This window comes from Chelonia mydas, chromosome 20, assembly GCF_015237465.2.
Source record: "Chelonia mydas isolate rCheMyd1 chromosome 20, rCheMyd1.pri.v2, whole genome shotgun sequence".
Classification (NCBI taxonomy): Eukaryota; Metazoa; Chordata; order Testudines; family Cheloniidae; genus Chelonia; species Chelonia mydas.
In genome coordinates, this window is record NC_051260.2 from 9,172,748 (window position 1) to 9,200,414 (window position 27,667).

The window sequence follows — 27,667 nt, forward strand, 5'->3', positions numbered from 1 at the left end:
ACAGTAATGGGGCCATTAAAGTTTTTTCATGCTTTACAATTCTTGGTCATAACTTTTTGCCTTGCTCTCCACTCAAATTAAAAAACTCCAGTCAGCTTCACTTTTGTTCCTAACCAATTTCACTTTCCAGTTTCTCCTGCATTACTGGAAGCTCTTTGGGGCAGGGACTTTTTGTTCTGTTAGTACAGCGCCTTGCACAGCGGGGTGTCAGTCTCTGACTGAGGCTCCTATGCCCCACAGCAACAGAAATAAATTAACTACCATACTGGATTTATTAATATTTGAAATTAGTACAGGAGGCCACGAGACAGTAATTCAATCATAAATTCCTTTATTAATTCCAAAGGCCAAATGGTATTTTATACAATGGCTCTAAACATGCCTAAGCAGTCCCTACACCCAATACAGTAATGAAGTATTCATAAGCATGTGATCGGTATACTTACAAATAGGCCAGTCCTAGGGAAAACCATCTCACCCTGGCGTGCTTCAGTATCATCAGGTAGGGTCTGATAAAGACCCTTCAGCTAACTTGCTAGCTTTAGCAAAAACCAAGTTTGAAGCCGTTTATCCTTGGTACTTTCCTCCTTCCAAGGTCTTCCCTTATCTCCTCTCCCCTCCCCTCCTTGCTTACCAGCAGACCTGTGGGAAGGTTTGTGCTGGTTTCTTTTAAGACAGTTTTTCTTTGTCTTGTTACTGCAGCTCTTCATTAGTTACTTTTGGAACCATACATCCTTCCCACACTACAACACTAATTATTCTCACAGCCTTCTTCTACTTGTTGATTGCGGCCTTCTCCCTGCTAGTCACGAACTATAAAGCAAATAGGTCATTTTTTTAACCAAACTTTAATTCTTTTAATTTCAGAATTATCCCTACACACCACCTCTCCCTGTCACCCCTTATGAACTAGCCCTGGACATGCGAGACTCTGGCTTGGGGGCTGAGAATTCTCTCTCATGGGAACAGCTCTGTTACTTTTATGGAAGATGGACTGAGATTTTTCAGAGCTGCCTAGCAGATTTGGACACCTGGTTCCCATTAACAGGAACAGGGCACCCAAATCCAACATACAGAAAGGAAGTAATGTCACACAGGCAGGACTCTTAGGTTCCACTCCCACCTCTGACTGCGCAGAGTCACTCCCCCACTCCAGGCTCACGCTTGCCCACCTGTATGTAACATGACACCTATGGGAGAGTTGTCAGTATGAGGGATTTAACTCAGGATCTTTTAGATACCAAACTAGGAGCCTTCAGTGGCTGTACAGAAAGACCCAAGTGTGCTCAGACTGTGACTGACACCACTATGTAATCCAGACAGTAGAGGGGGCTGGAGATCCACACTGTATGCTTGGTTTAGCCCAACAGTGATAATACTGACCTGGCACAGAGGTGTCACTTGTTTTTAAAGCCCTCCAGCAGTGCCTAATAGGAACAGGCCCCCTAGCGCCAAGCAGGCCTGCCCCTTTCCCAGGTATCACCGCACGCCTGCACCCACACAGCAGAACAGACATAAGCTGTAAACACTTGCCCCATTTGTGACCAAGTGCAGAACTGAGGCCAGGTGGCTGTAGATGAAAGGCACATGGAAGTGCTAGTTCTTTCAAAACCTGCCAGAGCAGCTCCCTGGGTTAAATAGCTCCAGGGCTCTGAGCCACCCCAGCGCAAATACCACTTAGCCTTTTACAGGCTGCCGTTTGGAGGCTGGGAGCCGAAAGTGCAGCCTTGAGCTGCTGTGGTTGCAAAGCAAGTGCCATTCAGGTCACATTGGGAAGTACAAGAGAACGGAAGGCAGAATGAAAGTGTGATCTTTAATCCGGACAGCACCAAGCGCTTTAAAAAGCGGGGCCTCATGCCCTGTGCTGGCTCCTTCAATCAAGTTTATACAGCAAACAAAACTGCTCCCCTTCCAGACTCGGGGCTCTCTTGACAAATTATAAAATCCATCAGTGTCCAGCATATGCTGCCACTCCGGCTGACCCCAGTGGATGTGCTGGGACCACCTCTCTCTTCCCAGTGAGGCTGGGGAGGAGTAACCATTACAGGGAGCGAGCACCGTGGTTACCCAGCAGCAGGGTGAAAGGAAACTCCTTAAACAGCACAATTAGCATGATAAGGAAAGGCCCAGCAGGGTTTAAATGGAGCCCGGCCCAAGGGTCCCCTGCTCCGCTCTTCACAGCTCCGAAAACAAGGGCTGCTCCCGCACGCTGGCACTGCTGCTGCTCAGGGCCACAACAGGACTGTGGCTGGGTCTGAAGCAGGGGAACTGGGCGCTCACAAAGAAAAACGGGATGTGGCTGATCCTCCCTGTAGACCAGCACTGGTGGGGGGAGAGAGAGAGAGAAACATGAGCACAGGACCTGCGCAACACACCCCAAATCCCAACCAATTAGATCTCTGCTCTGCTGGAAATTAGACCCATGTCCCAGTGCCAACAGAACCCAAGTTAAGAACAGCCATACTGGGTCAGACCAAAGGTCCATCTAGCCTAGTGTCCTGTCTTCCAGCAGTGGCCAGTGCCAGGCGCTTCCGAGGGAACGAACAGAACAGGGTGATTTGAAGGATACATCTCCTGTCGTCCAGTCCCAGCTTCTGGCAGTTCGAGGCCTAGGGACACCCAGCGTATGGGGCTGTGTCAGGATAACAGCACCTCCCATTCCCAGTGCCAGCAGATCTCAAGGCCCCTGAGGCCCTCATGGGGTCTGGTAACGACTCCCCCCGCCCCTCCCCATTTCAATGCTAACAGATCTAAGTTAGGGTAACGGCACCCTCAAGCCCCATTCCCAGCAGCCACAGAGCTGTCCCCTCTGCTGAAGCCCTGTGGTTTCCTGCTTCTCCGTTGTGGAGGGACTGTGAGGGTGGGTGGCGGGGCAGGGGAGGAGGATTGTGTTTAGAAAGCCTCCAGCTTCAGAGTGTCTCAGCTGGGACCCCCCAAGGAGATCCCAAAAAACAAGGCTGCACTCACCACAGTCAAGAGGGCCCCTTTCTTAAAGCAGGGATGGAAAGCGATCAGCTGCGGCTGAGCCCCTGGCTCACCCTGCAGGAAGCCACTAGGGAAGAGAAAGGGGACACAATGACTGCATGACCAATTGATATCACTCACTCTCACATTCCTCCAGTGTTGGGCTGCGAGCAACAGGACCTGGGATCCCTTCCCCACCCCTTCACACTGAGGGAGGCAGTTACACTGCCGTCAGACTATTACAAACTATTAATACCACGCCAGCAAGGTGCAGCCGCCTCTGGGGTGGAGAGCAAACAGAGAGGGAGAAGGGACATTTGGACTATAGGGCCTGGGGCAAATCCCCTTACCCCTGACCCTTGTGCAGTACTACGGGGTCTTTAACATTGATGCGGCACGGACAGGATCTGGGGATTTGATGGTCTTGTCTGAAAGACCCATACCTGCACAGATGTGTCACGGTGCTCTGGGGCCTTAATGGGCTGTATGGATTGGTGTTGTGGAGTTGGGGTTGTTACTCTTATGGGTGTCTCTCTTATTCCCTGTCTTGCAAGGAGGGTTTTTTTGTTTGGATTTTTAAACAGGAACTCAGTGGAAGCCACCCTGCCAGCAGGAAAAAGGACCAGGATGGCAGGGATAGCTCCAACTGAGATGCAGCCACTTCTGGGGCACAACGCCGCATACTAACATTTCCTTGAGCGTTTAGGGCAGGAACCACAGAATACAACATCCAATTAGGGGAAATTTAGGGCTTGATCCTGCACCGTGTCCTCAGTGATTAGTGCCAACAGAGGGTGCTCAGCACCACAAGGCAGAATGGAATTACACAAGCTTGAATTTGACCAGGACACCAGAGCCCACTCCCTGACTCTCACCCCAGCATCATGGATGTTTAAGGACTAGCCATTCAGGATCCCTGTTTCATGACTCACTTGAAAGACAGCACCCCGTGGTGACACAGTCCACCCTAGCACCACCTCTGGGTGTTAACTTAGTGCCGATTCAGAGGGAATGGCACCAAGAACCCAGCACCCTCTCCAGTATCACGCCAAGCTTGGATGCATCTTTCTAAAGGACATGACCTCACTCCAACAGAAGCTCTGGGCTTGACGCAGGAGTTACTGGGTGAAATTCTCTTAGGCCTGTGTTCTGCAGGTCAGACTAACTGCTCAAAACGGTCCTTCTGCTGCCTTTAATCTTATGGCATTGAGGGCTACTCCTTAAGCCACCAGTACGCACCATGGCAAGAGTTCGAACACGGGGCTGTTGCGGGTACGAAACACGGCAACGATTGTCCTGCTTTCAGGGGTTTCAGGATTCCCTGCAAAGAGGAAAAAAGCAAGTGAACAGGACGTTAGCTATTTTTCAGACACAAGTGGTGCCCAGAAGCTGGTTTGAGGCCTTGGTAAATCGCTATTTGTCCGCAGGTCCCAGCAGGAATCTGGGGTGATTCTTTATTAATGAACTTCACTTCACCTGTACCATTATCCGAAGTGATCGCTGTGGCCCGGACGCTAATCAGATCCCCTTTCTCTACATTGGATCAGAGCCAGAAAGCCTCACTTCCATCAGAACGTCATTGACCAGCGACTGGGACAAGCAATGCCTAGGGCGGGGTTTTCAACAGCACTTAAGTGATCAAAAGCCAGTGGGTCTCGTACTCTGTGTTAGGTACTGAAACAGTGAAATCCAAGAGTGGTTCTAGCCTAGGACTTGGGAGACCCGGGTTCAAGCCCTATTCTGCCACAAGCTTCCTGGATGACCTTGGCCAAGTCACTTGGTCTCTGTGCCTCATTTCCCTGCCCATAAAATGGGGACAATAGCCACGCCCTTCCTCACAGAGGTGTTGTGAGAGTAAATACAGTAAAGATTGTGGGGTGCACAGATGCTATGGTAAGGGGGACATCTACAGTACCTATCTGGCCCTCATTGTGGGGGTGCTCAGATAGTCTTTACCTATTTATCCACGCCACAAGATGTTATCCCCACTGTACAGAGGGGGAACCATGACATGCTAGGTGACTTCCCCAAGGGAATCTGCAGAGCAGGGAATTGAACCTGGGTTCCCTCAGTCCCAGGCTGGAGCTCTAACCATCCTCTTGCTCCACTTTTGAAAAATCCCACCCTAAGATGCCTACAACTGAAAGATTTGGGGGGGGGGGGGGGGGGGGGGGGGGGGGGGGGGGGGGGGGGGGAATAAGTGTTCCTCCTAGTTTATCAGTGGCTTTACTGTGTGCTTTGCACAGCACGCTGGAGAAGCCCATTTCCCCACCACTTGTGGGGTCTTTCACAGGGCAACAGAGGAAAGAAGCATTTTTAATACAGAAGGTGGCTGATTCTCATTCTCATGGCTAAGGCCACTTGACACCGCTCAAGTGGTACAAAGGGGCATTCGAACAGATGGAAAGTGCCTTCAGGCCAAGGTGCGGGAAACTCCCCTGCCAGGCCAGCCTTTCGCCCTAGGCAGGAATGACACCAGTTTGTCCACATTGCTGACGGTCGCCTTTGGAGATGCACTAGCTCTCTGAGGGGGTTACTACAGCCATATCCCATTGGGTTCCTGCTCTCTGAATAACAAAGGTGACTCATTTACAACCAGGCTTTGAAGAGAATCCCAGCAGCCTCCCGCCTGCTGCTATAAAATGCAGATTAGAGGATTGTTTTAAGTCTCTCAAGCATGCAATTTTATATGCTTAGATCCATGCAGGACACACCTGCTCTCACTCATGGGCCACTGTAGTAAGCTGGGGGTTGGGGGGGTGGCACAGCACAGGGTGCCAGTCATGGCTTGCCACTGTACCATGCATCCTGACTGGCCCTGGTTTTGCAGCTACTCCTCTTCTCTTCGGCTGGGCTTCCTATGCAGCACACAGGACTTCTCTGCATGAGATCAGGGGACTGGATGGCTCAGTGGGTTGGGAATGGCCTCTAGATGGTAGGTCTAATGGCAGCAACAGAGCATTCCCCTGTTACCCCTCTGGTTATTGTTATACCAGATCAGAACCAGGGCCCCATCTGGGTGTTGTATGAACACGCAGGTCCTTGCTCCAGAGAGTTTACAGGCTCATCTGAAGGAGGAGGCTCGTGCAGGTGAAGGCTGAGACCCACTGGCAGGGTGGAGCCCACCCTATTCCTTGCCTGGGGATTTGTGGGGCAGGAGTAGCTGTTTAATGCAGATGGGGAAGAGGCTATTCAGGCGAGGGTCGGTTCTGGAGTGAGAAGAGACTATCACTGCTCTCAGCTGGAGCTAGCTGCACCTCCCTTCCCCTTCTGCATTATCTAGCTCCCACTCACTGTTTAACCTCACGCTGGGTGGGGGAACCAAGCTACACAAGCCAAGGTCGCTTAGGAAAATCCCATTTGAGAGTGAGGGGGTTGAAGGGCTTAAGGTTTTACCTCTGATGAGAGCCGCAAGCCTCTCGCCCCTGGGGTCCCAGACCATGGAGTGCACTTCCCCTCCGATCCTGAAACCAACACACCGGGCATTAGAGCTCCTCTTGCTGAGAGCAGCATCAGTGTGAGCTAGGCTCAGCTGCCAGGAACCCTGCCTGCCGCCTCGCTCGCTAAATGGGCTTAGAAGAAACCCACACCCCACACACACCGTTTCCTTAGCAAGCAAGCAAGCTCTGTTCCAAGCTGCCTTTTGCATCACAGAACTTCTATCCCATGGGGATAGAGTAGCATAACTGGGACACACACGTCTTCCACCCTTAGCCTTGGCTTGGGACCCCTTCGGATGAAGTCACATGTGACACAAGTCAGCTGAGCTCAGCTTAGTTTGTTTGCTACATGCAACCACCCTATACCTAGTTCTCCCACCTCAGGAATTACCCAGAATTGCGATCACCTAGGCTTGCTGCAGGCCCTGATGGGTGCAGAGATAAACATCTGGGAAGAGAGAAAAGGGCCTGCCAGTTTTACACCAGGCTCTGGGCAATGATATCGATCTGCCACTGAAATCATCCACAAAAGAAAGTGGGAGAGAAACGTCATGTAAGCACTGAGTGATGCCCCTGTACACCCCACACACAGATCTGAGTAACAAGCACAGGGGCTATATTAAGGCATCAGCGCCTGCATCTTCTATTCAGGATCTGAATCACCGTCCCCTCATTCGGTCTTCCCACCGCAGCCCTGTAGCGGGGCCAGCTGCCCTGTCTTCACCTCTCCTCCCCATATGGCGTCTCGAAGGTGGTCTCGGACAGGTCTGCCACAATAGATGCCGTTTTCGACCCTCCAACTTGCCCTTGCATCTCGCCTGGAATAGAAGAGACCAAGACAGGTGAATTCTGCCACACAGCTGTAGCTAAAGTTGCCGAGTCGCGTGCTGAGCAACGTGAATCAGTGGAATCAGTTTGTTGCTGCTGTGTTGGCCCCCCATGTCCTGACCAAATTCCACGACGGATCGTTCCGTTCTGCCTCCCTAAATTGCCCCTGCGCTTCGGTTTGGATGCAGGATTCTTCTCCGTTTCCTGGCCTAAGCCACTGTCTATGTTGCTGTGCACTGTTGAAAAGAATCCTTGCCCCACCCCAGAAGCAGCTGCATTGTGGTTTAGACTACAAAGGGGAGATTTTCACCATTTCAGAGAGGAATTAAGTGCCCAATTCCCACTGAAAGTCCATAACAGTTGGACAGTTAACTGCCCTTTGTACCTCTGAAAATCTCCCCCCAGTGGGCTAATGACCAGTAACTCAGAGCTACAAGCATTGTGAAATTCACGAAGAGCTCTGTCCCGCCACTAGAGTGTGCCTAGGATACGTAGCACTACAGGATGTTATGGCACAATGGGCTGGATTAAGGAGCGGGAGAGGAAACAGAATGAAAGATGAGTCCAAACACTGGCTTTGGTTGGTGTGTTTCATAGTCAGCACCCAGGGTGTGCTCACCAGACCAGGAGGAAATTAACAAGATAACATAGGAGGAAGGCAAAGCTCTGGCTGGAAAGCATCCGGGAGGCCAGTGTGGCTATGGGAATCAGACAACAATCTGGTGGAATCGGCTATCTCCTCTTGGAAAGTTTAACATACTCACCACTGTACTCTGAGAAGGACAAGGAGTAAATGACCGACTCCCCCAGGACCGTAAAGAGCAATCGGCTGCCGTCAGGGCTCCAGCACCCTGTCTGTGGGAAGGAAAGGGACGCGTTTAAAACCAGACCATGAGAACAACTTGCAACATGGTACCTTTTATCCTCAGAGTTGACTAGGGAGCTAGCCACACAGCTTCCCCTTAACGTGCCTGGAAGTCATGTGACTAACTCAGCTTTTAAGGGCTCAACCCATATGGCATCATTTGCCCACCACGGAAACGCAGCCACCTCTGTATCTAACTCAGCAGCTGCTGCACAGCACTGCTGTAACAACAGTTTAGGCTAGGGAGGGAAGGAGAATCCAGCAGCCAACTCGCACTGCAGGGGGAGTTTAGATAGGTATAGTGGAATTCAGCCAGGACCCCAGGGCTGATATCCCCTTTGGATCAGAATTGGGGTATTTGTGAGTACAGATAGAGGACTTCGTTTTACCCTCATGTAAGGAAAAGTCTCTCCACCCCAACACAGGAACAAGGGAAGACTCCATCATGTGACAGAAGTAAGTCTGTGGTGCTGGGGATGAAGCACTGGCCTTAGGCCGCAGTGATCCAGCTCAAGGTTCTTTCTGTGAATGCATTTTTAGCTGACTTAATGGAGCTTGACAGCTGGAAACAAGGAGAGGCAGCCATGTCCCCAGCAGGTTCTCCACAGACCTCTGGCAAGGGGTTGCCTGTTGCAGGGGGCTGGAGGTTGATGGGTCTTATCTGTGCTTATCCTACAGGATGGGAGTCTGCACAAAACAAAACAAAAACCCACTAACCCAATTTGGATCAAATTTCCAGTTTTGCATCAGGAAGGGCCCAGCCAATCTGGAGAACAAAGCAGAGAGCTAGTCTCACCCCGCAGGAGGGCGATGGTCAAGGCAGGGCGACTCACTGCATCTGCTCCTGTGCACCTGGTACGTAGCAGGGCAGTGATGGGGCAAAGATCTCACTGTTCAGCTGTTTGTCCGTTAACCTTCACAAAAACAATCCGCTCAGTGCTCTCCCCTTCACTAGCACGGAATCAGGAACAACCCTCCACCCCACATACCTGGCAGTGCCCCTTGATGGTGGGCCACCTCTCGCACGTCCACATTTGAGCTTCCCACACCCTGGAAGAGACCATAGGATGAGGTGAATGAGAGCACAGACTCACTGTATTTCCAGCATCTCCATTTCAATTCTTGTGTTAGACCCAAGACCATAGAGAGACAAGGCTTAATCCAGTTCTGCTTCTCTGAGAGGGACCAAACAACTGCCATCAACAGGCAGACAACATGGTCTTCACAGACAATTGGGGCGTGTCAGCTCCTGGGTTCTGCCTCTGACTGACTAAGCCACAGAGCAGCTGCTTCCTTGAGGAGTGTGAGACTTTGCTAAAGTTTGCAGAACATTTTGGAGCTCCTTGGATGATGGCAGGTGCTAGGCAAGGGGAAGACGTTACTGGCTGGGGAGGAGGGGAGGGACAGACCGACATAGCAAAACCATGGGACTCCGAAGCCAGAAAACCTGCAGTGATGGAGGGCTCAGAGATGCTGTCACCCAGATATCACCTGCCTGCAGCAGAAGAGTGAAGAACTTCTCTGTTATCTTTCACCCCCACATCTCAAGGCACTTTACAGATGAAGTCTGACAACCCCCTCTGAGATGTGGTCCATAACATCCTCTCCATTTTACAGATCAAGATGCAGACATGCAGAGAAAGGAGGTGACTTGCCCCAGTCCAAAGGTGAGAAGAGACCCCAAGAGTCCTGACTCCCAGTCCCATGCTCTAACCACTAGACCATGCTCCCATGGGTCCCAGCAGTCCTCATCCTCACCTGAACACTGCTGAGGGTGTGGTTGCTAGCACCTTGCTGCCATCAGGTGACCAAGCAAGGTAAGTGACTCCACCCCCTCCAAACCACTGTAGCGGGACACAGTTTTCCGTGGACACATCCCACACCTAGAGAGGGAGAGAAGCGTGGGTGGGGGGGAAGGAGATGATGAGGGTAACATACTGGAAAAACAAATCTGTCTCCCTCCAACCCATACACAGCTGGGAGTTGGAAAGGATCTGTGCCCCTCTGCTCGCTGGTTCAGCTATCTTCCAGGCAGGCTCTTGCTATACCAGGAAGAGCATGACAGACACCAGCCACGATTTTCAATATTAAGCCATCACAGCATCAGTAGAGGCCTCAGCCTTGCAGCACATCAAGGAGGGATTGGTTTCCCCCCCGCTCAGAGCAGTATTTTAGTCCCTTTGGTCATGTCAGAGACCAGTTCCCACTCTGCAGCTCTCTACAACCTCTGGAAGTTGTGAATCGCACACAGTGGATTTGAGCATCAAGAATGAACTTTAGTGGCCTTCAGACACAAGCCCATAGGGACACAGCTTGCCCCATGCCTAAACTCAAGCATTCTGCCTCCAAACTACCCAGGTCCTGCTGGCCAGGAAGAAGCCGCAGAATCTAGAAATTGAACCTGGGGCTTCTTCACAGCAGCAGACAGGCTGCCCCAAGGCCAGGAGGTTTTGGCCCTAAAATTCTATCAGGGAGTCCAGATATCGCTCACAGACAGAGCTAGCTTGAGCCAGGCGCACTCTTTGCCCAACACACCTCAATCCTTACCCATGGCCCCTTTGCTATTCCAGTCCTAAGCACCTCCCACACAAAGTGCTGCCAACGGCCCTTAACCCTGACCCACCATCCTGCTATTCCCGTCAGGTTCCCTGCCCCCCATGCCTTGCAGCAGCACTGCCAGTGCCCCTCATTCCTGACCTGGGCCCTAGAAAACTCGGTGACAGAGCTCATTCCCGAGCTGCAGCTCCCTGCTGCTGCAGTGCGCGGTTTCTGAATAGAGGTGGCCGACTGCTGCAAAACTGAGCTGGGTGGAATCGAACCCAGGCCTGCAGCGACACTATCACCATCTGTGCCATCTTGGACTCGATCTCAGGGTCTTTATAAACAGAGGCCAGTCTAGAGCGGGGGAGCTCAGATTCTCAAAGCCCGGCCCTCATCTTAATACGGAGATTGTCTCCCGGGCACCACTGGTCCAGGCGTGACTGCAAAGGCCCCCTCCCCTCCCGTTCTCCATGACACAGCATCCTTGTGGCAACTACATGGAAGAGTAAGATCAGGACCCAATTTAATGTATTTTTAGCTGTCTTACTGGAGTTTGGCAGCTGGAAACTAGAAAGGCAGCGATGTCGCCAGCAGGCTTTCAAGAGACCTCTGGCAAGGGGTTGCCTGTGATGGCAGGAGATTGGACTTGAGGATGGGAAGGAACCTCCTGGTTCCTCTGCAGCACACCAGCAGCATGAGGCTACCTTGAGCACCACTGGTCTAGGGAATAATGCTAACGTGACCTACATTAGTATCTATATAGATCCTTGTCCCCCTCTAGTGCCCAGGCCGTAGAGATGTGAGCCCACTACTGCCTCTTAGTTAGCGGAGTTGGATTTGTAGGTCAGGCAGTAGAAACCCAAGCTTTTAGACCCAGACGTCGCAGGTTCAAACCTTGGGGATGACCAACTAGACACACAGTTACTAGTGGAAACCCTTTGAAACAGTCACACGCATCTACTAGGGCATGTGGTTGAGAGTTCAGCAGGTCTTGCTGTTCCATGCAGCACTGAGTGGTAGAGACACCCCAGCCACTCCCCACACTACAGGAGGACACAGGCGGAGAGAAACGTAGGAGGGCCCGCCTTACTCACAAGCATGGCGGTATCAACAGGCGAGGCCGAGAGCAGCATCTCTCCACTGGGGGCCCATGCCAGGCTGGTGACGGGACTGTGACCGGGGAAGGCAAGCACCTGGGCGCAGCCAGAGGAAGGCCTGAAGGAGAGGAGAGAGAGAGAGACCTTGCTAGTAGGGGCCAAACTGCTATGACATGTTCCAGGGAGGCTGGCAGCAGCTGCTTATTTCCTGGGGACATGTAGCCACATCTGTCTGTGTCAGGTGGCTCGTTGATGGGTCGGTGGTGTTGATCCAAATGCCACTGAACTGGGCTTTTAATGACACATGCTGTTCTGCTTGCCCAAGTAATGGGTGTGCTATAACCACACTAGATACACAGGATTCTGGCCCTGGCTTTAGAGGCAGCCTCCTTGCCAGCGGAGAGATGCCAGCAACATGGGAAGAGACCACAGGGGCACGACCACGTCTCCAGGTGGCTGGTTACCTGGTGGAAAGGGAAGTAGGATCCAAGTGCCAAACCAAGACACAGCTCTGGCATGCCACGGCGAGGATGGATGCACACAGTGGCTTCCATGCCATCGAGGCCACATTCCTCTGCAAGCGGTGTTTCAGGATGGGGACCGTCGCGCTGCAAGAGAGGAGAGAGGGGTGTGACGTGGGAGACAAAGGCAGCATTCACAGCAGCAGCAAGGTAACCGGCACCTCTGGTATCTGCCTCTGCCCAGTCATCAGCTCCAGATACTCCGCCTGGGTGGATGCCCGGGATGTGCATACAGCATAGTTCTATGAGACCTAACACAATCTTCTATTTCTATGGCACCTTTTGTCCTAAATGGAGAGGAAGGATTGCCTAGGGGTTAGGGCACCAGACTGGACTCTAGAGACATAGGTTCGATTCCCTGTTCTGACACAGGCTTCCTGGGGGATCTTGGGCAAGACACTTGGTCTCTGTGCCCCCGTCAATAGGTGTAATAGCACTGCTCTGCCTCACAGGAGTTCTGAAGGTAAACATGTTGTAGATTATGAGGCACTCAGGTATTGCGGTAATGGGTATAACCAAAGAGAAAGAAATGATCCCAGAGCCCGCACACATACCACTGAAACATGGCCCCCCCTGGGGTGGGGGAGACACAGCAGCTGTGTCATAGCACTGCACACCAGCTCAGTGCAGGAGGTAGAGAATACCAGGGGGATTTGACCAGAACACACTGATTCTTGGGAAAAGTTCTAACTACTTGCGGCCAATTCACAGATCATCCAGGAGCGGTTTTATACCTACTCTGAAAGACAATGCCCCCTAGCACCACGCCAGGTCACTACTGACTGAGCGCAGTGCAGCTGTACTGAATCGCCAATCCCACTTCCAGCAAGATGTTGGGTTTTCTTTGGTGGAGTCCCCTGAAGTAATGACCAGGCCCTGACACTGCTAAGCCTGGGGGAACCTGACGAGATCACCACCCAGGGTGGCAGAGCTGCAACATTCAGAGGCTCAAGAGGACAGAGATGGCAGCGCACCTAGTTTGTTTAAGCGGCGTGCCCGGTGCTGCCTGCAGCCTAGTCCCAGCAGTTAATGGGTGTGATTTGGCACATGCTGGCAAGAAAGTCCAGCCGGGGGATGCAGCCTGTGGAGGGGAAAGCCGGCAGCATTTCAGAATGAGCTGGGAGAGTCTTCTTTTAAGGATGCCTTTACTTGCCAGCTGGGACCCACTTGGAGAGTGGGGAGACCTGCAGGAGAGACGAAATTCAACGGATGCCCAAGGGGAAAAAGCGAGAGACCTCCCCTAACTAAGCCTCTCGCAGGCCAGCGGGAGACAGTCTGAACCTGCTCTGCCTGCTGAGCCATCACGTGGGAAGAGGGACAAACTCCAGGCAGCACATGAGACGAGAGCAATATTGCTTAGCCCAGCCACCTAGTGACGTGAATATGGATTTCTTAAGTGTTAACCTGAAGACGAATGGATCAGCCCTTACTGACAGCTGCTGCTTAGCTTGGCGAGGCGATAGATGCACCATTAACGATTCTGGCCCTTGGTCTAGAGGAGGCCTCCATGCCAGAGGAGCTATGCTGGCTTCAAGAGACTGCAGGAGCATACCTGCTCTCCAGGAAACATGGGGTCAGTGCTGGGCCCCAACACGCCCCTTCCACAGGTGCTCAGAGGAAAGGTTTGTATGAGGAGCTGGGAGAAGGACCCCCATGGGACATCCTCAGTAACAGGACTGGTCTGCACCCCAAGCTGGGGGGTGTTCTGCTCAGCCACTTATCTGATACTTTGGCTCCTATCACTAACCCTCAAGGGCCAGGCCTTACTGACAGAGGACGTCACCCAGCTGCAGTGTCATTCCACCTTTCCCCACTATGCACAGCGAGTGCTGTTTTCCTTCAGATGGGATGGCCTGCATCAACAGAGGGGGGAAACGGAGAGAAAACTGGAAGTAGGCTAGCAGCAGGATCTGGAGATTTTACTAAACGTCTGATAAGAACTTCTGCTACAGAGTGAGAAATTCTGGGAACACAAAAAACCTGCCAAGAGCTGAAGACGAGTGTGTGATGGAAGGAGTGGCTAGCTCAGGGATCAGAGGTGGGTTACAGAGGGGAGGAGAGGGAGGAGGGGATGCAGAGTCTTTGGGACGTACTGGAGAAGCATTTGGAATGGTGGCATTTGGTGCCAAGAGACCCAGAGCTGAAGAGTTGCCTTCACTGGAACTGCCTTCACTGTCTTGGTGCTGAGGAACTACCCCAGGGCACCACCTTCTCTCCCTTAGCGTCAGGGCAGGGCATAAGGGCTCTCGAGGCTGTGTAAGGAGGCTGGAGGCCTGAAGGCACTTGAGAGGGAAGAAGGGAACTTCCTAGGGAATCTCCTTAGCCTCATGCTCAGAACAAAGACACTGGCTGCAACCACCAAGGTCTTAACAGGCTTCAGTGCAGAAGGGCCTCGCACTGTCAGTGTAATTCTAGGAACCTGACCTGCTGAACTAGAGAAAGGTCTAACAACTGTGCTGCTACAGAGGTCCAAAACACAGGGCGCACACTCCCCTCTCACTGAGGACATCAGTTTGCAGCTTCCATGGGGCCCACAACAATCTTGAAACCAACCTCAGTCTTCGTATGCACTAGCAAGAGCATGAGAGTCAGCTTAGAATCCTGAATCAAGGGTTCAGGAGCAGACGACAGTCCGTCTGGACGCTGCGCGGAGCTGCAGACTTTATGCACGGGGACTCCTGCAGCAGGAAGGCTCAGAGCCTTGCCTCACGGTCCTGTGGGCGTGACCCTGCCAAGAGATATCTGACAAAGGCAGACTCAGACACAGCTCCAGATTCCTGTCCCTGCAAGGTATGGCAGGAAGGAAGGACTGGAGACAACTGGGGCTGCACCTCCCTTTCCCAAGCTTGGCCAGCAAAGCACTGCTTAGGCGGCCTCTGTGGAGTGCTGTTTCCAGTAGCTTGTGGCTCAGGTTCCCAGACCCCAAGAACAAGGATCCATAGAGGTCTTTGTAGCAGCAACGGAGGTGTCCGTACCTCACTGCATGAGCCCTCGCCATCACACAAGCTTTGCAGCCTCAGTGGGTCTTTACTCTGCCAGTGGCAGTACGGGCAACCTGACACTCCTCACCTGTTTGTGTTGTAAACTCGGATGGAGTCATCCAAAAGGGCCACTGCAAACTTGCTGGAATGAGGGTGCCAGGCAAAAGCCCGGATGGAGCAGCCAGCCCTGGAAAAACAATGAGCAAGAGAGAAGGGATCATACTGTGTTACACAGCCCCAAGGGTCTGACAGGCTGAGATGCAAAGCAGGATTGCCTGATAGTAAAGACAGTAAGGGATGGCTTAGAAAAGGCAAAGCATCAGGTTCAAAGACAGGTTCAAACCCCAGCAAGGTCTCCTCAAACTTTCATCCTTCCCAAGAGGAGTAACGTTTGAGAATTCAGTTTGTCTAAGATTGAGATTCTCAGATACTACTGAGTGGGGGCCAGATAAGTACCACCGACAGCATACACAGAGCTTGAGAGATGACAGGACGAAGAGCGCCATGTCAGATACAGCAATAACCTGGAGAATGCCTTTCTGAATCTGAGTGCTGGAACATCGAGGCCTGTATTCCGTCTCCAGCAGTGCCCAATGTGTACGACTGGACTGTGCACAAAACTGAACAGGCCTGAAGAGAGACTCCCACAGGCTGCAAGTCTGATCTACTGGCTTCATGGACACAAGATGACTGTTGATTCCCCTTAGTCCTGCAAGGGGTGACACAGCCACAGGAGGGCGGGCTGGAGCCAAGTCCCACTTTCTCGTACCAGTGGTAGCAGAGAGAATCCAGGACAATACCAAGAGCCCAGGTGAAGCGTGCAGCATTGACATTTAGAAAGTTCGCTCTCTGACTTGTAAAGAGAGTAAGGTGGATCCAGAAGCCCTTGGGAATAAACACAGGACTACAGGGTCTGTCTAACTTAGGCACTTTTCAGAGTCTGTGGTCCTGCCTGGCCCTCTGCTATCACAGAAGATTAGAGTTGGAAGAGACCTCAGGAGGTCATCTAGTCCAACCCCTGCTCAAAGCAGGGCCAACCATGACTAAATCATCCCAGCCACGGCTTTGTCAAGCCAGGCCTTAAAAAGCTCTAAGGATGGAGGTTGCACCACCTCCCTAGGTAACCCATTCCAGTGCTTCACCACCCTCCTAGTGAAATAGTGTTTCCTCATATCCAACCTAGACCTCCCCCACTGCCACTTGAGACCATTGCTCCTTGTTCTGTCATCTGCCACCACTGAGAACAGCCAAACTCCATTCTCTTTGGAACCCCCACTTTAGGTAGTTGAAGGCTGCTATCAAATCCCCGCCTCACTCTTCTCTTCTGCAGACTAAATAAGCCCAGTTCCCTCAGCCTCTCCTCATAAGTCATGTGCCCCAGCCCCCTGATCATCTTCGCTGCCCTCCGCTGGACTCTCTCCAATTATCAAATCCCTCCAGTTCCCAGAAAATATTTATTAAAGGGAGAGAGGCTGGAACTGTGCCACCGACTGCGTGACCTTGGGCACATCACTCCACTTCTGGGCCTCACACATACCACAGGGATAACACCACGCAGGTGGCAGGAGGCTAGATTTAACATTTCCTGGGGTGCACAGCAACCAAGACTCCTGTTTGGTGCAGAAGTAGGATCAAATTGAAACCGAGAGAGAGTAACTCTACACAGGCATTGTGGCTCAGTGGCCAGAACACTGGGCTAGGACTCAGGAGACCCTGGGTTCTAGTCCCGCCACTGCTGAGTGACCTTGGGCAAGTAATTTCCTCCTTGATTTTTCCATCTGTAAAGTGGGCTAATGATCCTGATCTCCTATACAAAGCACTTGGAGATCCATGGATTAAAAGCATGGCTATGAGTTAGGTGATCATCTAAGGTCCTCATTGCTATAGTACCCAAGCAGCTCACCATCTTTCACACAGTGCCATTAACCCCATTTTACAGATGGAGAACTGAGGCAGACAAAGTGACATGCCCAAAGCAAAGCAGGGAGTCGAACTTGGGTCTCCCGAGTCTCAGGCAAAACCACTCATCACTGCACCATTCCTCCTCTCTGTAAACTGCAGGCACTTAGTCCCCACCACGATGGGCACCCTTATAAAAGCCCAGCTAGGTCCACACACGTTGCAGAGCCTCAACATGCAGAACTTACCAGTCCACCGCCTGGGAGAACTCCGCAATCATGTCTTCGCTGCATAGCTTAAGGACAGATGAAAAAAGAATTAACACATCAGTGGCAGATCTGGCAAACCGCACAGAGAAGACAGCAGCTGCCTGCGGAGTGGGTATCGGAGCCACAAGAAGTTGATGGGAGTTACAGTTATCAGTTAAGTGGTTTTCACGTCTCACCCACCTTATATACACCCTCAACAGTTCCTCTGGAATATTCTGCCATATTTAACCCTTGCTTTTCAGTACCTGGTTGTTCTCCTTCCCCAGACAGAAAGAACATTCAGAGACCATGTCTACACTGCAATTGGGAGATACGACTGCAGCACATAGACATGTGAGTCACAGCAGCAGTACATGGGGCTAGCTCCTGCAATCACCCCTGCTGCTGCAGCTTCACTGCTATTGTTGCTCAAGCTAGTTTTGAGCTAGCTAGCCACACTACATTTGCTGCAGTCACACTTCCTGAGTGCAGCGTAGGCAGACTTGGAGTGCCCAGGCAAGCCAGCATTAGAGCAATACGTTATGGCTTGGATTTGCAGAGGGGCATCCACTGATTTGCAACAAGGTTGAGCGCCTAACTCCCTTAGGTCCCTTTGGAAATCCCAGCCACTATCAACAAGAAGATTTTAACCGGCTTGAGTTTTAAAAATGGCAACTTACTATTAATTATTTTATTACAGTAGTCAGCTGAATTTGGGGTTCTATTATGGAGATACACAATCCCTACTCTAAATAACTTGCTATCTAAATAAACAAAGGAGTGGGGGAACAGAGGCACGGGGTGGATCGGTGACTTGGCCAAGCAGGTCAGTGAGAGCCAGGAACAGAACCCTGCTAGCCAAGTCCCAGTCCAGTACTCTGTTCACTGCATCACTCTGCTTCTCAACTTGCAGATCCTGCTCAATTACTTTGAGGTGGCCCCACATTTGTACTCGGTGCTGAATTTGGACATGTGAACTTGGACGTGACACCCTTTGTAAATACACACACCTTAGGCCAAAATGCCAGTTACCAGACTGATTCTGCCTGAGGTATTTGCCACCCTCTGAGTGGCAGGATGTCTGCATCGATTGGTCTGATCAGTTATGATCATTGTCCCCTTGCAATGAATTCAGAGATTGGGGACTCCTGAGTTTTCTGTGTGTCGAGGGGATCCTGAAGGCAGCTGTGGCCTAGTGGACTGGGCTGAGAATCAGGCAACCTGTGTTCTTATTCCCACTGACTCACAAAGCTTCATAGGCACAAGCTACTTGCCCTCTCTCTGCTTCAGTTTCCCCATCTATAATGATACCAACCCACCTAAGTGAAAAGCGCTGCAAGTTCAAAGCATTATTTTTAATTGGGTAAGGAGACCACCTTCCTTGATGCCTGTATTGTACCTCTCCTGCTGCTGGAAGGCAACGGGATGGACTCAGTCCACAAATGGACATGAGGCCACTAGTTTAACTGCAATACAATAGGATGAACAACATTTATATTCCTGCCCAGCTGGTCCAATGTTACACCGTGTTAGAGCCTGAGCTTCAGAGTCAGGGAAACACACAGACCCTCTACCCCCTTGTAGTGCACAAGCAGCTAACAACACAAGATGTGCCACATCTGCCAGCATTTCCATGACACTCAGGACTTGTCTGCATTTAAACGCTGCAGCAGCGCACCTGCTCCAGTGAATACACTACCTACACCAGCGTGAGGGGCTCTCCTGTCTGCATAGGTACTCCACCTTCCCAAGAGGAGGTAGCTAGGTTGACCGGGTCTACACCGACGGTTAGGTCAGTTTAACTGCGTCACTCAGGGGTGTGGATTTTTCACACCCCATGAGCAACATAGTTATACCAAGGTAATTTCCTAGTGCAGACCAGGCCCCAGTAATAGTTAGGGACAGATTCATTCTTCACAGCACTCACTGACAAATGGGGAAACAGGGAGCCATGGAGAGAGGAGACCCAGTGGCACAGAGCCAAAGTCCAGCGTGATCCTGTTTTCATCCACTGGAGATCTAGAAGGAAAGAGAGGGATATAAGAATGGGAAGGAAAAGAGAAGAGGGTCGTCAATCCTTCTGGAATTATGATTTTCAAAGACAGAAGTGAAGAAGGATGCACAGACTAGAGTTAACCTGGAAACTTAAGGACTGTCATGTGTATTGTCTGCATCTCATGGACCATTATCGGATTTAATAAATAATCCCATCTATTTCTGTAGCTCTGGCCTTGCCCAAAGGATCCCAAAGTGCCATGGAAATGCATACACCTTGGGGTGAAAGGCAGCAACCAGCAGTGAGGGAGCACAGGCCAAACTTTCACAACGGACAGTGTGGGAAACCCCAGTGAAGTGCTATGAGTCCGCTGAAATCAGATGGGAATTGTGGAGAGCGAGGTGCACGGAAAGTGATTTATTGATTTAACAAAACTGAAAGACAGCAAATTTAAAAGTGACAATCAGAATCAGAAAGGAGATGTTACTTGTGAGTGGGGGACAACATGTGGAACACTCTGCCACAATATGTCACTGAGGCTGACAGCTGGCAAGATTCAAAGATGGATTAGAGGTTTCTACAAATAACCACCAGAGTTACAATAGTAAGGACTGAAAACAGCACCACCAAAGCCCAGGTGTTTTGACAGAGATCTAAACCCTCCTACTTCAGGGATTAAGCCAACTTCTACCTAGTAGGAGTCAGGAAGAAACTTTCCCTGAGGGGCAAGGTATCCCATAGAGGATTTCTTGCACCTCTGTCTGAAGCATCTGGTCTTGGCCTCTGTTGGGAACAAGATACAGAACTAGGACCACCATTGGACTAACCAGCAAGGCAATCTCTAGGTTATTTACTCAGCTATTCCAGGGAATGGCAGGGGAGCAATTCCGACACAGAGCTTATTTGGGATCCTTCAGAGTGGGAAACACTATGGTGTTCTATGGCTGTGGATGTGCATCTGAAAGCAACATGCCACCTGTAGGTTATAGGCTCAGCATGTAACTCTGCAAACGTGATTTTAAACACAACAGTAACCAGACATCATTAGCCTAGTGTCCCCGGGAGCAGCACTGAGCTAGCATGACCCAGCAGCACCCCCCCAGAGACAGCATCAGACAGGACGTGTCTGTACCACGGTCTCCCACTGCTCTCTCATTATGGGTTGGGTTGTTATTTCAGGTTCCGTGCAGGGGATGATACTGGTTGGGTTTTATTTCCCCTCTGTGAAATAATCAGATAGGTTTTGCTTTAAGCTTTTGTTGCGGTGGCAGCAGCAGCTCCCTCTATGTCCTACAGTGACTCTAGGCACTGACGGAGAGGCAGCTTTAATCTCATATTAAGCTTCAGCTGTTTCAGAAGAAGTCAACCCAATCCCCACAAACTCCAGCTGACCTGCTCAGCACTACAACCCTTTCCTCACTAACTCACGTAACCGAGAGAGGAGCCACAGGGAGGTGGGGAGGGATAGGACACAGAAAGGGGTCCAGAGTATGGGGGGGGGGAGCAGCAGAGTCCCAGGTGACAGGGACTAAAGGGACTGGAAGGATCAAGGCATGAAAAGATTTAAGAGACAGCTACCTAATTCCTTCACAACATGTAGCCAGGGCTGCTCTCTTAACCCACAGTCAGACTCACCTGCCTCCTCCGCATTTGCTATCTCGTTAAGCACCCCACACATTCCCACATCGCGCCTGTGGACAGAAAACTCTGTGAGTCTCCTACATATCACAAGGCTACAGTTTTAAGCTAGACAGCAGGGGTGGGGAGTAGCTCTTCCCCCAGCAATGCAGGTCACTAGCATGGGATGTGGGAGATTCAGGTTCAATTCCCTGCTACACCACATACTTCCCACGTGGCTGTGGGCAAATCACTTAGTCTCTCTCTGCCTCAGTTCCCCATCTGTGCAATGGGGATAACAGCACTGCCCTGACTCACCTGGGGGAGTAGAGAGAGAGATAAATCCCTTAAAACCTGTGAGGCACGCAGATACTACAGTAACATACCTCATATAAACAGTCCATCCCTACTGAGGTACCCTCTCCGTAGCCACGTGAGTAGGTAAGCAAGACGTTCTGGCATGAAGAACTGGACACAGTATCCAGGAGCCAGACTCTAAACAGGGCCTCAAGTTGTTTTCAGAGCTGCCCGCAATCTCCCTGCGACCCCACCTTGTTCGCTCTGCTTCACCTTACTGCAACTCCTCCCTCAACAAAAGCCACCAACTCTGACTTCCTCCTTTCAACTGCTGGTTCTCTCCCACCAACCTGGTCCAATATCCAATACCCCCAACCCCTTTGCTTTCCAGCTGTTGGAAATTGTCAGTTTATACCAGGCAAACCTGCTACCTGACTTGCTTATGACCTGCTTTCCAGCTGCACAGAGCTGCCTGTTAACCTCAGGACAAAAAAAATGACCAACCTCATTTCCCAGTTTCCAAGTGCCATGCACCCACCCTTGGAAATTGCAGAAGAGTCTAGGGTTAAGAACCCCTTCCCATCTCAAGCAGCACTGTACCTGCCCTTAGGACAGTCCAGGCTTTTCTTCCACTGATTGCAAACGAGAGCTGAAAGGAGAATTTCAGCATGGGCTTGGTCAGGCTAGCAGAGCTATAGAAGGCCAGCATAGGGAACTGAAATGAGACGCCATTTTAATTCCGAATGCCAGCCAGCACAATCAGGGTTATCTGAGGAACAGTCACCTCTCAGTCTCCAACATCCCAACCACAGATTATTAATTATTATCATCTGTGTTACGGCAGTGCCTACAGCGACCCACTCAAAGATCAGGGACTCACTGTGCTAAGCACTGTACAAATATTTAAAGAGATGGTTCCTGCCCCAAAAAGCTTGCAGTCTTAGTAAGCAACAGCTGCCTCCTTGCTTTCTGTTCAGAGCATGCACACACACTCACTCACCATGCATTGAGACATCTCTTCCAGAGGGTCTCCTGGTGGTGGATGAAGGCGGGTTTTGTGCTATGCTCCAGCCGGCTGTGAGCTTTCAGGGTTTCCTTGGGGATGGTTAGGACAGGCAGATCAGCCAACTGCAAGTACAAAAACCAACAGTCAATCAAACAGACTCTAGTGAAATGGCTTGATCTGAGGACCAATGGCTGAGGGGTTTGGGAACGGGACACGGAACCAATCATTTCCAAGCCACCATTTCCAAAGAGCAGCTGAAAGCTGCTACCACTCTCCAATCATTGGGCAACTTGCATGTAACAAGCTGGCAGATGTCAGTGCAGGTCAAGGGTCTGTAAGCTCCAGGGAATATGCCTTCTCACAGGTCTGCAAGGCATTTAGCACATTGTGGCCATTATGCAAAAAAGAGTAAATATTTATGATCACAAAACCCACCAGCCAAGTGACCCCTCTTGTGGGCAACCTCAGCAAAGACGCCAAGGGCTGATTGGAAATAGAAATAAGAGGCTGGTTCAGATCAGGGCTGAGGCACATTGGCAGGGGCAGCATAGAGGGAATGCTTGCCACGTGGTGCCCGACTGTATCTGTTCTGTGCGTAAACAAAGCACCTGCCAGACATTCTAAATTCACGTTGTGAAAAAGCAGCACCTACACGTGAGGAAGGAGGAAAGAGGTTGAATCTTATTTGTATTGGAATCCCAGTTATTAATCAAGACCCCACTGTGTTCATACAAACACAGAACAAAAAGATGGAGCTTATCCTCTAAGTAATGAGCAACTTGAGCTGAAGGATATATTCTCAGCTTGATGTAACCAATATGCTAGGAGAACATATTAACAATGTGAGCGCTAGCTGATCACAACTCATGCATCAGAAACCAGCTTCCATTGCCAGCTAAGCAGCACCATAATTATAGCTACAGGTGGGGAAATAAGCAATTGGGAGGCAACTGACTATATTCCTGAAAAGGAGAAGGTCACATAGGAAAGGAAACAGAAAGAAACTGGGCCAGGAGGCACAGCGGCTGCTACAAAATGTTGATTAATTAAAAAAAGGTTTTGAAGTTGTTGTTTTTTTTTTTTGTGAATTTGGTGCTAGATGGAAAGTGCCAGAAGCCAAAGTCTCCCTCACCTTCAAGTATCAAGAAAGCAGGTTGAGGACCTGCACTGAGGGACAAGGACCCACTCTGCTAGATAATTTGTGAACACAGAACAAAGAGACAGTCCCTGCCCCCAAAGCTTAAAATCCAAGTATAAGGAAAGCAACAAAGGTGGACACAAAAAGATGGATGTGGCAGTACAAGGAAATAGTGACACAATACGGTTCTGAGGGTTTAAGATTGGCAGTTCCCTCTTCCATGCATCAAAATCCTTCAGGGACAACGATGCCTTCTGCTCAGGCGTTAAAGTAGGGGGGACCTGGGAGAAAGCACAGATGCCCCTCTGCTACGACCAGAGGGGCAAGCCCCATCCCTCCATGGCTTGAATAAGCAGTGCTCCCCCAGGCTGCTCCCCTTCTTCTTGGCTGGTGTGGTGAGTGCTCCCTGCTGTTCCAATCTACTTAAACCCCGGCTTGTGCATGGAGCTGCAAAGCTCTGCTGGGTTATAGTCCTGCTCCACCAGAAAACAGCGACAAGCTCTCCTGGTGAAAGAGGCCAGGCCGTCCATTGGTCTGGAGCAGCAGATGGGTTCAGTCCACTGGTCTCCTTCTGGTTCACCTGCCCCTGGGGAGAGCAGGCCCATCCCAGAGGGACAGAGTCTCCAAGAAGCAGCTCGTGAAACCTGTGCTGGAGGCCAGCCCTGGAAGAGGAGGAGACAAAACATTCCGGGGTACAAAATATATCGGAAGGACAGAACAGGTCGGGGGGGGTGGGGGGGTGGGTGTATGTGAAAGAAAATGTAGAATCAAATGAAATAAAAATCATAAATGAATCCACATGTTCCATAGAATCTCTATGGATAGTAATTCCACCTGACCAGGTCAGTGATAGCGATGATGAAATGCTAAGGGAGATTAGAGAGGCTATCAAAATAAAAAACTCAGTAATAGTGGGGGATTTCAATTATCCCCATATTGACTGGGTACATGTCACCTCAGGATGAAATGCAGAGACGAAATTTCTCAATACTTTAAACAACTGCTTCTTGGAGCAGCTAGTACAGGAACCCACAAGGGGAGAGGCAACTCTCGATCTAGTCCTGAGTGAAGCGCAGGATCTAGTCCAAGAGGTAACTATAACAGGACCGCTTGGAAATAGTGACCATAATATAACAACATTTAACATTCCTGTGGAGGGCAGAACACCTCAACAGCCCAACACTGTAGCATTTAATTTCAGAAAGGGGAACTATGCAAAAATGAGGAGGTTAGTTAAACAGAAATGAAAAGGTACAGTGACCAGAGTGAAATCCCTGCAAGCTACATGGACACTTTTCAAAGACACCATAATAGAGGCTCAACTTAAATGTATACCCCAAATTAAAAAACACAGTAAAAGAACTAAAAAAGAGCCAACGTGGCTTAACAACCATGTAAAAAAAGCAGTGAGAGATAAAAAGGCATCTTTTAAAAAGTGGAAGTCAAATCCTAGTGAGGTAAACAGAAAGGAGCATAAACACTCCCAAATTAAATGTAATAAGAAAAGCCAAAAAGGAGTCTGAAGAACAGCTAGCCAAAAACTCAAAAGGTAATAAAATGTTTTTTTAAGTATATCAGAAGCAGGAAGCCTGCTAAACAACCAGTGGAGCCCCTGGAAAAGCGAGATACTTAAAGATGATAAAATCATTGTGGAGAAACTAAATGAATTCTTTGCTTCAGTCTTCATGGCTGAGGATGTTAGGGAGATTCCCAAACCTGAGCCATCTTTTGTAGGTGACAAATCTGAGGAATTGTTACAGATTGAAGTGTCACTAGAGGAGGTTTTGGAATTAATTGAGAAACTTAACAGTAACATGTCACTGGGACCAGATGGCATTCACCCAAGAGTTCTGAAAGAACACAAATGTGAAGTTGCGGAACTATGGTTTGTAACCTGTCCTTTAAATCAGCTACTGTACCCAGTGACTGGAAGATAGCTAATGTAATGCCAATATTTAAGAAGGGCTCTAGAGGTGATCCTAGCAATTACAGACCGGTAAGTCTAACGTCAGTACCAGGCAAATTAGTTGAGACAATAGTAAAGAATAAAATTGTCAGACACATAGAAGAACATAAATTGTTGCAAAAAGTCAACATGTTTCTGTAAAGGGAGATCATGTCTTACTAATCTATTAGGGTTCTTTGAGAGGGTCAACAAACATGTGGACAAGGGGGATCCAGTGGACATAGTGTCTTTAGATTTCCAGAAAGCCTTTGACTAGGTCCCCCACCAAAGGCTCTTATGTAAATTAAGTTGTCATGGGATAAGAGGGAAGATCCTTTCATGGATTGAGAACTGGTTAAAAGACAGGGAACAAAGGGTAAATTTTCAGAATGGAGAGGGGTAACTAGTGGTGTTCCCCAAGGGTCAATCCTAGGACCAATCCTATTCAATTTATTCATAAATGATCTGGAGAAAGGGGTAAACAGTGAGGTGACAAAGTTTGCAGATGATACTAAACTGCTCAAGATAGTTAAGACCAAAGCAGACTGTGAAGAACTTCAAAAAGATCTCACAAAACTAAGTGATTGGGCAACAAAATGGCAAATGAAATTTAATGTGGATAAATATAAAGTAATGCACATTGGAAAAAATAACCCCAACTATACATACATACGGGGGCTAATTTAGCTACAACTAATCAGGAGAAAGATCTTGGAGTCATCGTGCATATTTCTCTGAAGACATCCACGCAGTGTGCAGCGGCAGTCAAAAAAGCAAACGGGATGTTAGGAATCATTAAAATGGGAAAGAGGATAAGACGGAGAATATCTTATTGCCCTTATATAAATCCATGGCATGCCCACATCTTGAATGCTGTGTACAGATGTGGTCCCCTCATCTCAAAAAAGATATACTGGCATTAGAAAAGGTTCAGAAAAGGACAACTAAAATGATTAGGGGTTTGGAACGGGTCCCATATAAGGGGAGATTAAAGAGGATAGGACTTTTCAGCTTGGAAAAGAGTAGACAAAGGGGAGATATGATAGAGGTCTATAAAATCAGGAGTGGTGTGGAGAAAGTGAACAAGGAAAAGTTATTTACTTGTTCCCATAATAGAAGAACTAGGGGCCACCAAATGAAATTAATGGGTAGCAGATTTAAAACAAATAAAAGGAAGTTCTTCACACAGCGCACAGTCAACCTGTGGAACTCCTTGCCTGAGGAGGTTGTGAAGGCTAGGACGATAACAGGGTTTAAAAGAGAACTGGATAAATTCATGGAGGTTAAGTCCATTAATGGCTATTAGCCAGGATGGGTAAGGAATGGTGTCCCGAGCCTCTGTTTGTCAGAGGGTGGAGATGGATGGCAGGAGAGAGATCACTAGATCATTACCTGTTAAGTTCACTCCCTCTGGGGTACCTGGCATTGGCCACTGTCGGTAGACAGGATACTGGGCTGGATGGACCTTTGGTCTGACCCAGTGTGGCCGTTCTTATGAGACCCCAGCTGGCCCCCTCGGTCGGGCAGCACTTGCCTGGTCTTGGAAAGCGAGCGGGAGCGTCTCATAGACGTGGCCGGAGACCAGCGCGTTGTTAAATTCGTACAGGGTGACATCTCCGGGGGCAGGCGGGGGCGGGAACAGCGCCAGGGAGCACATCCTGCTGCAGGCCCTGCGGAGAAGGCAGGGTCGGGTCAGAGACGGGCGTGCAGCCCCTCGTCGGGGGGTCCCATTCAAGCCCATCGCCCTCCACCCTGCCCCGGAGCCCCCCTCCCACCGGAGGCCCGGGAGAGCCCCTGCCCCAGGGCCCCACACTCAGCACCCCGCCTCTCCCTACCCCGCCCACGGACAAGGGAACACGTGCCCCCAAGGGGTCCCATTCGCCCGCCCCGTCCCACCACAGGCCCGGGGGGAGACCGTGGCCCCAGGGCCCCACTCAACACCCCCCCCCAACCCTCGCCGGGGCTGGGCAGAGCCAGGGGCCCCCAGGCTCCTCCTCCCCGTGGGCCCGCAGAGAGGGACGCGCCCCCCGGCCGGGCCTGGGGGGAAAGGCCGCGCTGGAGCAGGGAGCCCCAGTCACCCCCACGGGAAGCCCCGACCCCTGGGGGACGCCGCAGCCCCCGCGCCAGCCCCTCAGCCGTTACCAGACACCAACCCCTGCTTTTCCCGGGCCCGGTTCAGAGCCCGACGGAAGCCGGCTCAGGACACGCCGCTCGGCCCGCGCTGGCCCCCTAGCGGCGCCTCCCGGCAGCTCGCTGGGGCCGGGTGGGAGTGGGGAGAAGCACA

At 50.6% G+C, this 27,667-nt stretch overlaps 1 protein-coding gene across 18 annotated transcripts; it reads right to left on the reverse strand.

The window, feature by feature from the left end:
* Positions 1 to 314: 314 nt before the first annotated feature.
* On the reverse strand, positions 315 to 27,667 carry AAAS (aladin WD repeat nucleoporin). Of its 18 annotated transcripts, none has more exons than XM_037883883.2 (18): positions 27,537 to 27,664; positions 26,918 to 27,053; positions 22,295 to 22,422; positions 21,016 to 21,071; positions 19,312 to 19,403; positions 17,385 to 17,431; positions 15,326 to 15,424; positions 13,231 to 13,440; positions 12,200 to 12,343; positions 11,733 to 11,853; positions 9,856 to 9,980; positions 9,087 to 9,147; positions 7,997 to 8,087; positions 7,129 to 7,222; positions 6,361 to 6,428; positions 4,204 to 4,285; positions 2,968 to 3,052; positions 315 to 2,322 (listed from the first exon to the last, which is right to left on the reverse strand). In XM_037883883.2, exons 2-18 carry the CDS (start codon positions 27,038 to 27,040, stop codon positions 2,176 to 2,178), a joined length of 1,773 nt encoding a protein of 590 aa, XP_037739811.1. In that variant the 5' UTR covers positions 27,041 to 27,053; positions 27,537 to 27,664; the 3' UTR covers positions 315 to 2,175. The 18 variants fall into 18 exon arrangements, with proteins under 18 accessions (XP_037739811.1, XP_037739812.1, XP_043388710.1 ...); XM_037883884.2 differs by having other exon boundaries at positions 27,526 to 27,633; XM_043532775.1 differs by having other exon boundaries at positions 26,918 to 27,041; positions 27,537 to 27,632.